The sequence below is a fragment of the Oncorhynchus clarkii genome, chromosome 1, assembly GCF_045791955.1.
Source record: "Oncorhynchus clarkii lewisi isolate Uvic-CL-2024 chromosome 1, UVic_Ocla_1.0, whole genome shotgun sequence".
NCBI lineage: Eukaryota > Metazoa > Chordata > Actinopteri > Salmoniformes > Salmonidae > Oncorhynchus > Oncorhynchus clarkii.
Genome location: NC_092147.1, coordinates 52,696,530 through 52,709,658, shown reverse-complemented (window position 1 = coordinate 52,709,658; position 13,129 = coordinate 52,696,530). Strand labels below are relative to the sequence as shown.

General features: G+C 42.4%; 1 protein-coding gene across 1 annotated transcript in view; it reads left to right on the top strand.

The window, feature by feature from the left end:
- LOC139408823 (PHD finger protein 21A-like) overlaps positions 1-13,129 on the top strand; it is a 113,527-nt gene that overhangs the window by 14,331 nt on the left and 86,067 nt on the right. The window contains exon 4 of the mRNA XM_071153187.1: positions 3,350-3,382. Coding sequence (XP_071009288.1) covers positions 3,350-3,382 — 33 coding nt within the window. The remainder of the gene's footprint in view (positions 1-3,349; positions 3,383-13,129) is intronic.

Here is a 13,129-nt window from a genome sequence, read left to right as displayed (position 1 = left end):
GGTGTTGCTATGGTAACCAGTGAGCTGAGATAAGGCGGAGCTTTACCTATAGACTTATAGATGACCTGGAGCCAGTGGGCTTGGCGACTAATATGTAGCGAGGACCAGCCAACGAGGACATACAGGTCGCAATGGTGGGTAATATATGGGGCTTTGGTGACGGATTGCACTGTGATAGACTGCATCCAATTTACTGAGTAGAGTGTTGGAGGCTATTTTGTAAATGACATTGCTGAAGTCAAGGATCGGCAGGATAGTCCGTTTTACGAGGGTATGTTTGTCAGCGTGAGTGAAAATTGGAAGCCGAATCTATATTTAATTTTGGATTGTAGATGTTTAATATGAGTCTGAAAGGAGAGTTTATAGTCTAGCCAGACACACCTAGGTATTTATAGTTGTCCACATATTCATATTCAAGTCAGAACCGTTCAGAGTAGTGATGCTACGTGGGCGGGCAGGTGCTGGTAGCGATCGGTTGAAGAGCATGCATGTAGTTTTTCTAGCATTTAAGAGCAGTTGGAGGCCACGGAAGGAGTGTTTTATGGCATTGAAGCTCGTTTGGAGGTTTGTTAACACAGTGTCCAAAGAAAGGCCAGAAGTATACAGAATGGTGTCGTCTGCGTAGAGGTGGATCAGAGACTCACCAGCAGCAAGAGTGACATCATTGATATATACAGAGAAAAGAGTCAGCCTGAGAATTTAACCCTGTGGCACCCAATAGAGACTTTCAGAGGTCCGGACAACAGGCCCTCCGATTTGACACACTGCACTCTATGTGAGAAGTAGTTTGTGAACCAGGCGAGGCAGTCATTTGAGAAACCGATGAGAAACCTGTAGGCAGTCTCGTCGTTGTTTGTAATCAGGCCTACCACTGTTGCGGCGTCAGCAAACTTGATGATTGAGTTGGAGATGTGCTCAGTCATGAGTGAACAGGGATTACAGAAAGGGGCTGAGCACTCACCCCTGTGGGGCCCCTGTGTGAGGATCAGCTTGGCGACGGTATTGTCTACCTTCACCAACTGGGGTTGGCCCGTCAGGAAGTCCAGGACCCAGTTGCACAGGGAGGGGTTCAGACCTGGGGCCCTGAGTAATGAGCTTGGAGGCACTATGGTGCTGAAGGTTGAGCTGTCGTCAATGAACAGCATTCTTACATAGGTATTCTTCTTGTCTAGGTGGAATAGGGCAGTGTGCAATGCAATGGCAATTGCGTCTGTGTATCTGTTGGGGCTGTATGCAAATTGTAGTGGGTCTATGGTGTCAGGTAAGATGGAGGTGATATGATCCTTAATTATCCTCTCAAAGCACTTTGTGATTACAGGAGTGCTATAGGGCGAAGTCATTTAGTTCGGTTAACTTTGCTTTCTTGGTTACAGGAATGATGGTGGACGTCTTGAAGCAAGTGGGGACCATCTACCGGGATAGTGAGAAATGTAATTTGTCCATAACTCCAGCCAGCTGGTCTGGGCATGCTCTGAGGACACTGCTTTGTATGCAGTCTGGGCCGGCAGCCTTGCGAGGGTTAACTTGTTTAAATGTCTTACTTGCTTCGGCTAGGGAGATCAGGAATACACAGTCCTTGTGAGTGGTGGGGGTCCACATCGGTGGCTCTGTGTTGTTTTCCTCGAAACAGGTGTTTAGCTTGTCTAGAAGTGAGGCGCAGTGTCTGAAGCGTTGGGCTTTCCCGTTATAATCAAGGGTTGTCTGGAGTCTCTGACACATGCGTCTCGTCTGAGCTGTTGAATTGTGACTCCACTTTCTCTGTACTGACTTTTTGCCTCCGATTGCCTTTCGGTGGTCGTAGTTGGTCTGTTTGTAATAGTCAATGTTCTCAGGCACCTTACGGTAGTTTGCATTTTCTGTTTTGTGAGAATGCTGCCATGTCTCCCTGGTTTCTGAAATGGATACATTTTCATCACAGTAGGAACAATGTAACCTATGTGCTTCTGATGAACCCAGTCACCGAGTCAATGTATGTTTGAGAAGATCCACTGAAGACCATTGCATTATGGGGTGAATCCATACTTCCACTTAAGTAGAATTTTTACTCCGATTTGACAGCAACTCACAACTAGGTATTAGAATTAGTGGCGAAACCTTATCTTCCTTTTACAGTGCATTTGTAAAGTAAAGACTCCTTTACTTTTTCCAGATTTTGTTACGTAACAGCCTTATTCAAAAATGTATTTAATAAAATCCACAATACCCCATAATGACAAAGCAATTTTTTTTTTGCATTTTTAGCAAATGTATTAAAAATAACAAATAGATACCTTATTTACATAAGTATTCAGAACCTTTGCTATGAGATTTGAAATTGAGCTCATGTGCATCATATTTCCAATGATCATCGGTGCTGTTTCTACAACTTGATTGGAGGCCACCTGTGGTAAATTCAGTTGATTGGACATGATTTGGAAAGGCACACAGCTGTCTATATAACGCCCCACAGTTGACAGTGCATGTCAGAGCAAAAACCAAGCCATGAGGTCGACAGAATTGTCTGTAGAGCTCTAAGACAGGATTGTGTCAAGACACAGATCTGGGGAAGGGTACCAAAACATTTCTGCAGCGTTGAAGGTTCCTTAGAACACAGTGGCCTCTCAAACTTATTCCATTTAAGAATGATGAACCACCAAGATGGAGGGGGAAAAAATAAACAATTTAATCAATTTCATAATAAGGCTGTAACGTAATAAAATGTGGAAATAGTTAAGTCTGAATACTTTCCAAATGCACTATTTGTGGCAACTTCAAGCATCCATTTTCATTACATGTTTGTTAGTGAGTAAGCATGAGTGTGCTAGATAATGGATGCATCCCAAATGACACCCTATTCATTACGCAGGCCAGGTCTTCAGCCTCCTTGCTGTTGCGCACCAGTGGGGTCAGGCCAGTGTCCCATAACCACATAGGTCACTCACCATTGTCCCATAACCACACTCCCAGCACATTGAACAGGACTCTCCCAATGAGTAGGCAATTTTTAACTCCGCCTACTGTAGGCCTATAGTATGTCTTTATAAAGTTGAATGTAAATACTGTATGTAAAATGTATCAGTATGTAATTTACATGTAAAATGTCACATTTCAGTATTTTATAAAGTCATAAACTAATCAAATATTCAAATTATAATAATCATATACTATAATGATGAAAATACAAAGTGTTGTATGTGTTATTCAATTTTATGTTTGTTCAGACTGAATGATGGCCAATGTCACAATTTGGGTATGGGACACAGTTGAATGTTTTGTCTATAGGTTTCACTGTCCACAGGCTGTAGTAGTCTTGCGGAATGTCCCTGAATGCATTTGTTATCCTACCCACATGTATCTCTTTCTTCTACAGAAACTGGTCACCCAGATGAAACAGGACCCACAGGTAAATACAATTTCAGTTAATAATTGGTTTGTTTTCAGTAGACTGATGGTGCCGATAGGAATTGCAGCTCTGTTTCTACCTCCTAAGCAACTTTGCAGAATTTATTTAGTAGTTATTTCTTACATTATTAGCCCAGAACGTTTTTTGCATTATTACATACAGCCGGAAATAACTTTGGGATATCAGAGCGGCGGTAACTCACCAGCGTTCCGACCAGGAATACGACTTTCCCGAATTGGATCCGAATTCGTATCCCCAAGGCAATTTAACTTATCCCCGAGGGTGCTCCAAGACGTCACCGGTAGAGAAGAGGTATTCGGAATGGACTTGTCGTCTGACTCAAGGCGTGCACACCATCCACCGCTTCCAAGTGTATTACTTGTTAATGTTCAGTCCATGGAAAATAAAGTTCCAGAAAGACATCAGGGACTCTAACATACTCTGTTTCACGTAATCATGGCTCTCTCCGGATATACTATCCTCATCCGTACAGCAGCTTAAATGGGCTACTTCTTTGTGAGTTAATGAGGAAGCGGAACACCTCTCCATTCAAATTTTTGTTAGAAAATACAACTTGTTGGAAAATAATTTGAAATTGACAAATTGAAAAATAGTCTATAGATCACAAGCAGTGTGATAAGTGTGTTAAGTCCTGTTGCGTAACAGTCACATTTTGGAACAGTGAGTGCATTCTGACATCACGTGCATAAAACAACTCACGCTGGGGTGACCGTTAGAGATATTTGGAACCCACAAAAGGTTAACTATGCATGGTGTGATTGTGGTAACATACAGGAAGGAACTCAAGCCCTTTTGTTCACCTGACCTAGAGTACCTCACAATCAAATGCCGATCACATTAGCTCCCAAAGAATTGTCTTTGGTTATCGTCACAGCCGTGTATATTCTTCCCCAAGCCGATACCACGACGGCCCTCAAGGAACTAAACTGGACTTTGTGCAAACTGGAAACCGCATATACAAAGTATATCTAAGAAAATTCAGGTAGCATTTACAGTGGGGAGAACAAGTATTTGATACACTGCCGATTTTGCAGGTTTTCCTACTTACAAAGCATGTAGAGGTCTGTAATTTTTTATCATAGGTACACTTCAACTGTGAGAGATGGAATCTAAAACAAAAATCCAGAAAATCACATTGTATGCTTTTTAATGCATAAAAGTTAGCCACCCCTAGCCATAAGAAGTTAAAGAAGCAATAAAACGAGCCTTCTTTAGACTAGTTGAGTATCTGGAGCATCAGCATTTGTGGGTTCGATTACAGGCTCAAAATGGCCAGAAACAAATAACTAACTTCTGAAACTCGTCAGTCTATTCTTGTTCTGAGAAATGAAGGCTATTTCATGCGAGATATTGCCATGAAACTGAAGATCTCGTACAGCGCTGTGTACTACTACCACCTTCACAGAACAGAGCAAACTGGCTCTAACCAGAATAGAAAGAGTGGGAGGCCCTGGTGCACAACTGAGCAAGAGGACAAGTACATTAGTGAGGTGTCTGTTTCTCAAACTAGACACTCTCAAATCCTCAACTGGCAGCTTCATTAAATAGTACCCGCAAAACACCAGTCTCAACGTCAACAGTGAAGAGGCGACTCCGAGATGCTGGCCTTCTTGGTGTCCTTTAGTAGTGGTTTCTTTGCAGCAATTCGACCATGAAGGCCTGATTCACGCAGTCTCGTCTGAACAGTTGATGTTGAGATGCGTCTTACTTGAGCTCTGCGAAGCATTTATTTGGGCTGCAATTTCTGAGGACGGTAACTCTAATGACCTTATCCTCTGCAGCAGAGAACTGTGTCTTGTGGCAGTCCTCATGAGAGGCAGTTTCATCATAGCGCTTGATGGTTTTTGTGACTCAACTTGAAGAAATTTTAAAAGTTCTTGAAATGTTCCCAATTGACAGACATTCATATTGTAAGGTAATGGACTGTCCTTTCTCTTTGCTTATGAGCTGTTCTTGCCTTAATATGGACTTCTTCTTTTACAACAACAAAAAACTACCTTGCCACAACACAACAGATTGGCTCAAACGCATTAACAAGGAAAGAAATTCCACAAATTAACCTTTAACAAGGCACACCTGTTAATTTAAACACATTCCAGGTGACTACCTCATCAAGCTGGTTGAGAGAATACCAAGGCTGTGCAAAGTGGTCATCAAGGCAAAGGGTGGCTACTTTGAATAATCTCAAATATAAAATATATTATGATTTGTTTCACTTTTTTGATTCCATGGGTGTTATTTCATAGTTTTGACGTCTTCCCTATTATTCTACAATGTAGAAAATAGTACAAATAAAGAAAAACCCTTGAATGAGTAGATGTCCACATTTTTCACTGGTACTGTAAACTCTCGGTCCCAGCTTTGATGCACCTATACTGACCTCGCCTTCTGGATGATAGCTGGTTGAACAGGCCGTGGTTCGGGTGGTTAATGTCCTTGATGAATATTTTTGACCTTCCTGTGACATTGGGTGATATAAATATCCTGGAAGGCAGGCAGTGTGCCCCCAGGGACGCATTGGGCAGACTGCCCCACCTGCTGGATAGCCCTGTGGTTTCGGACGGTGCAGTTGCCATACAAAAGGGGTGATACAGCCTGACCGAATGCTCCCAATGGTGCATCTGTCAAAGTTTGTGAGGGTCTTAGGGGCCAAGCCAAATTTCTTCAGCCTGCGGAGGTTGAGGAGGCACGGTTGAGCCTTCCTCACAAGACTACCTGTGTGTACACTGAAGACTTGAAGATTTCCACCTTCTCCACTGTGGCCCCGTCGATGTGGATCGGGGCGTGCGCCCGCTGCTGTCTCCTGGAGTCCACAATCAGCTTCTTCGTCTTGATGTTGAGGGAGAAGTTATTTTCCTGGCACCACTCCGCAAGGGCCCTCACCTCCTCCCTTTAGGCTGTCTCGTCATTATTAGTAAATCAGGCTACTACTGTTGTCTGCAAAAGTTCATTTTATTTTTTTACCACTTTTTCATGGTATCCAATTGGTAGTTAGTCGTCTCACCGTGCTTCCTCAAACACAACCCAACCAAGCCGCACTGCTTCTTGACACAATGCCCACTTAACCCTGTAAGCCAGGCGCACCAATGTATCGGAGGAAACACCGTACACCTGGCGATCGTGTCAGCATGCACTGCGCCTGGCCCGCCACAGGAGTCGCTAGTGCGCTATGGGACAAGAACATCCCTGCCGGACAAACCCTCCCCTAACCCGGACGACGCTGGGCCAAATTGTGCACAGCCCCATGGGTCTCCTGGTCGCGGCCGGCTGTGACAGAGCCTGGACTCGAACCCCGAATCTCCAGTGGCACAGCTAGCACTGCGATGCAGTGCCTTAGACCAACCCTCCCCTAACCCGGACGACGCTGGGCCAAATTGTGCACAGCCCAATGGGTCTCCTGATCGCGGCCGGCTGTGACAGAGCCTGGACTCGAACCCCGAATCTCCAGTGGCACAGCTAGCACTGCGATGCAGTGCCTTAGACCAACCCTCCCCTAACCCGGACGACGCTGGGCCAAATTGTGCACAGCCCAATGGGTCTCCTGATCGCGGCCGGCTGTGACAGAGCCTGGACTCGAACCCCGAATCTCCAGTGGCACAGCTAGCACTGCGAAGCAGTGCCTTAGACCACTGCGCCACTCACTCATCAAACTTGATGGTTGAGTTGGAGGTGTGCATGGCTACGCAGTCACGGGTGAACAGGGAGTACAGGAGGGGGCTGAGCATGCACCTTTGTTGGGCCACTGTGAAGAGGATCAGCGTAGTGGAGGTGTTGTTTTCTACCTTCACCACCCGTCAGGAAGTCCAGGATCCAGTTGCATAGAGCTGGATTCAGACCCAGCTTAATGATGAGCTTGGAGCGTGCTATGGTGTTTACGGCTGAGCTGTAGTCAATTAATATAATTCTTACAAAGGTATTGCTCTTTTCTAGATGGGATAGGGCAGAGTGCAGTGCAATTGCGATTGCTTCATCTGTGGATTGATTGGGGCGGAATGCAAATTGCAGTGGGTCTAAAAAGGTAAGGTGAAGATGATATGATCCTTACCTAGCCTCACAAAGCACTTCATGATGACGGAAGTGAGTGTTATTGGGTGATAGTCATTTAGTTTGTTCCTGTACCCAAGAAAGTGCAGGTAACCAATGGTGGGGACAGCAGACTGGGATAGGGAGAGATTGAATATGTCCGTAAACACTCCAGCCAGCCGGTCTGCGAATGACATGGCTAGGTATGCCATCTGCGCCCGGCAGCCTTGCGAGGGTTAACGCTCTAAAATGTATTACTCCTATCAGCCACGGAGGAGGAAAGCCCCCAGTCCTTTGGGAGCAGGCCGCGTCGATGGTCCTCAAAGCGGGCAAAGGTGTTTTAGCTTGTCCGGGAGCAAGACGTCAGTCTCCGCGACGTGGCTGGTTTTCCCCTCGTAATCCATAATTGTCTGGAGTCCTTGCCACATACTGAATTGCGACTCCAACTCTCTGTACTGACGTTTTTCCTGTTTGATTTTATGTTTTTATGGAGAGCATAACTGGACTGTTTGTATTCGGCCATATTCCCAGTCACTTGGCTGTGGTTAAATGTGGTGGTTCGAGCTTTCAGTTTTGCGAATAGTGCCATCTATCCACGATTTTTGGTTTGGGTAGGTTTTTTTTCTTTTTAGGTTTTCGTCAGTGGTTACAACATCCCCTATACACTTCCTTACGAACTCGGTCAGTGTATACATCAATGTTATTCTCTGAGGCAAGCCAGAACATATCCCAGTCCACATGATCAAAACAATCTTGAAGCATGGATTCTGATTGATCAGACCAGCATTGAATAGACCTCAGCATGGGTACTTCCTGTTTGAGTATCTGCCTATAGGAAGGATCAGAATGGAAGTCGTGATCTGATATGCCGAAGGGAGGGCGGGGTGGGCCTTGTAGCCATCCTGGAAGTAAGAGTAACAATGGTCGAGAGTTTTTAAAGCGTGAGTACTACAGGCAATTGGTTGATATACAGTGGGGAGAACAAGTATTTGATACACTGCCGATTTTGCAGATTTTCCTACTTACAAAGCATGTAGAGGTCTGTAATTTTTATCATATGTACACTTCAACTGTGAGAGACGGAATCTAAAACAAAAATCCAGAAAACCCATTGTATGATTTTTTTAAGGGACAGTATTTTCACTTTTGGATGAAAGGCGTGCCCAGGGTAAACGGCCTCCTACTCTTTCCCAGATGGGAATATATGCATAGTATTATTACTGGTGGATAGAAAACACTCAGTTTTTAAAACGGTTTGAATTGTCTGTGAGTTTAACAGAACCCATAGGGCAGGCAAACTTCCAAACAGGAAGTGGAAATTCTGGGGCTGGTTGATTTTCAACTCATTGCCTATTCACATCCCAATAAGATATGGATCTGTTCGCACTTCCTACGCCTTCCACTAGATGTCAACAGTCAGTAGAACATGGAATGAAGCCTCTAGTGTGATGTGGGGCCAAATGGGAGGGGAATGAGTCACTGGTCTGGCAGAATGCCAGTTCCTGGTTATGCGCACTACTCATTATATCTTCATGTGTTCCATTACTCTGTAGACAAAAACGAATGCTCCGGTTGGAACGTTATTTGATAAAATGATAAAAACATCCTGAAGATTGATTCTCTACTTAGTTTGACCAGTTTATTCGACCTGTTTTCGTCCGAGTTCGCCTGGACCGGCGCCAGCTTTTGGACATGTGAGCTAAACGTGCTAGCAAAAGTAGCTAATTGGACACTAGTAATGGACATTATCGAACAAAACAACGATTTAATGCGGAACTAGGATTCCTTGCACTGCATTCTGATGAAAGATCATCAAAGGTGAGGGAATATTTATGATGTAATTTCGTATTTCAGTTGACTCCAACATGGCGGAGAAATGTATTTACGTCTGAGCGCCGTCTCAGATTATTGCATGGTATGCTTTTTTTCTGAAAGTTTTATAAAAAATCTGACAGTGGTTGCATTAAGAACCAGTGTATCTTTAATTATATGTAAAACATCTATCTTTCGTCAAAGTTTATGATGAGTATTTCTGTTATATGACGTGGCTCTGTAATTACTCCGGATAATTTGGAGGCATTTCTGAACATGGCGCCAATGTAAACCGCGGTTTGTGGATATAAATATGCATATTATCGAACAGAACATAAATGTATTGTGTAACATGATGTCATATGAGTGTCATCTGATGAAGATTATCAAAGGTTAGTGATTAATTGTATCTCTAATTCTGCTTTTGTGACTATCTTTGGCTGGGAAAAATGGCTTTTTTTGGGGGATTTGGTGGTGATCTAACATAAATATATGTTGTGTTTTCGCTGTAAAACATTTTAAAAATTGGACACAATGGGTAGATTAACAAGATGTTTATAATTTGCTGTATTGGACTTGTTAATTTGTGAAAGTTAAATATTTCAAAAAAATATTTTTGAATTTCCTTCGATGCCTTTTCAGCGGAATGTTGGGGGGTGGTTCCGCTAGCGGAAACTGTGTCCTAGACAGGTTAACAAGTGCAATACACCAAATGAAAAACTTCTTGTTAATCTACCCATCGTGTCCAATTTCAAAAAGGCTTTACAGCGAAAGCACAACATATGATTATGTTAGGTCAGAGCCAAGTCACAAAAAAACACCTTTGATTATCTTCGTCAGATGACACTCATAGGACATCATGTTACATACATGTTTGGTTCGATAAAGTGCATATTTATATCCAAAATCTGTTTACATTGGCACGTTACGTTCAATAATGTTTTGCTTCCAAAACATCTGGTGATTTTGCAGAGAGCCACATCAATTTAAAGAAATACTCATAATAAACATTGATAAAAGATACAACTGTTATTCACAGAATTAAAGATATACTTCTCCTTAATGCAACCGCTGTGTTAAAATTTCAAAAAAACTTTACGGAAAAAGCAAACCATGCAATAATCTGAGTACGGCACTCATATAAGCCAAACAGATATCCGCCATGTTGGAGTCAACAGAAGTCAGAAATAACATTATAAATATTCACTTTGATGATCTTAATCTGAATGCACTCTCAGGAATCCCAGTTCCACAAATGTTTGATTTGTTCGATAAAGTTCATCTTCATGTCCAAATACCTCCTTGTTGTTAGCGCGTTCAGCCCAGTAATCCAAATTCATGACACACGAGCAGACAAAGTCAAAACATTCTCTTACAGTCCGTAGAAACATGTCAAACGAAGTATAGAATCAATCTTTAGGATGTTTTTATCATATCGTCAATAATGTTCCAACTGGAGAATTCCTTTGTCTTCAGAAATGCAATGGAACTCAAGCTAACTTGCACGTGAATGCGTGTCACGAGTTCATGGCACTCTGCCAGACCACTGACTCATTCAGCTCTCATTCCCCCCTCCTTCACAGTAGAAACCTGAAACAAGGTTCTAAAGACTGTTGACAGTCTAGTGGAAGCCTTAGGAAGTGCAATTTGACCCCATAGACACTGTTTTCGATAGGCCAAGAGTTGAAAAACTACAAACCTCAGATTGCCCGCTTCCTGGTTGGATTGTTCTCAGGTTTTCGCCTGCCATATGAGTTCTGTTATACTCACAGACATCATTCGAACAGTTTTACAAACTTCAGAGTGTTTTCTGTCCAAATCTACTAATAATATGGATATATTAGCAACTGGGACCAAGTAGCAGGCAGTTTACTCTGGGCACGCTTTTCATCCAAACGTGAAAATGCTGCCCCTTATCCCAAACAGGTTAATCAGAACAACAGTTTTCAGCTGTGCCAACATAATTGCAAAAGGGTTTTCTAATGATCAATTAGCCGTTTAAAATGATAAACTTGGATTGGCTAAGAAGTAGCCATTGGAACACAGGAGTGTTGGTCGCCTATGAATATATTCCAGCTACAGTTTCAATAGTCATTTACAACATTAATAATGTCTACACTGTATTTCTGATCTATTTGATGTTATTTTAATGGACAAGAAATGTGCTTTTATTTCAAAAACAAGGACATTTCGAAGAGACCCAAACTTTTGAACGGTATTGTGTGTGTGATATTTTATTCACAATGAATGGAAGATAACATTTTGACCCTCAAATGGTATACTTATTCTTTTGATTTTAGGAACAGCCTCCAAGATTTGATGCTAAGGGAGGATTGATAGATTTCCAATTGAATGAAATCCTTCTGCGGGCTAATGGGGAGGCAATGGCATGCAGAGCTGTCTATTTGTCAGAGATTGATTGTTTGGTACTCCGAAAAAAACATTTCTGCACTTGGCTGCAACTTTATTTAAAACCCTTTCTGAAGCATTAGATATATAGTAAAATAAGTCCAATGTAAGTGAACTGGAGAATACTCAATCTCTGAAATTCCAGTTCAAGTTTGCTGGTTAGGGGAGTAAATTTCTCATAATGGAGGGAAGACGAGGTATATTGGATATTGGTGATATTGGACCCCTAAATATTTAAAGCCAGACTTGGACATATGAAATGGAATAGTATCCCGTGGAATTTGTAATGCAAATTCATTAATAGGAAAATATTCACTTTTTGAGAAATTCAATTTATAACCCGAAAACACACCAAACCTACGCATTAGGCCCACTACCACAGGGACACACACTTCAGGGTCTGAGATATATATAAAAGCAAGTAATCTGCATACAAGGAAACTTTGTGTTCTAGTCCCCATCTGTAGATACCACGTATTGAGGGTGTGGCCTTTAGCATGATGGAAAGGGGTTCTATCGCCAGGGCAAATAACAATTGGATATCCACTGCATGTGGCCCTTGATAATGGGAAATACTTTGGGTATTGAGTACAACCGTCCGACCCAGGTAATTAAGTTCGCACCAATGCCAAATTTTCCCATTACAGAGAATAAATATTCCCATTCTACCCTGTCAAATGCCTTCTCCGCATCTAAAGAGAGAACTACTTCAGGAACGTCCGAAGATGCAGGAGAGTATGACATTAGGCAGACATCGAATGTTAGAAAAGGAGTGTCGACCCTTAATAAACCCTGTCTGATCTGTTATGTCTGTCATAGTGGATTCTAATCGAGAGGCAAGCAATTTCGCCAATACTTATGCATTTAAAAGTGAGATTGGTCTGTATCGGTTTCAAACATTTCAAGCAGGTGGTGGTGGAGTTTGGCATCAAACATTGTAGAATTAAATTGGGTAGCCATCTGGGTTAGCGATTTTCCACTTTGCATTGCTGTTATTGAATTAATAATCTCCTCTAACTGCAAAGCTAGATCCATTCCCTCTCTTCTCTGTATTAAGGGTAGGAGTTTCCAAATTGTCAAAATCATTCATAATTCAATTTTCTTCAGGTCCTTCAGATGTGTATAGATCATAATAAACATTTGATAGTAGTATTGGTTTCAGAAGGACTACTTAAGACACCTGAGGTGTTGTGAATTTGAGGGACCAGCTGTGAGGCAGATTTGCACTTGAGTTGATGAGCTAGAAGTCGACCAGCCTTTTCCCTATATTCTTAAACAGAACAAGTAGCTGCAGCTCAGCCTTATCTGTGGATAGTAAATTGTACTGAGTTTGAAGACTCAGCCTTTGTAAAGTTCTGGTGATGTAGAGGTGGAATATTGTTGGTCTAATTCCAGAATTGCATTGATCAGCTGTTTTTAATTTTCCGTTTATTGAGAAGAGAGGAATAGGAAATTATTATTAACAACTTTAAGTGTGTCCCA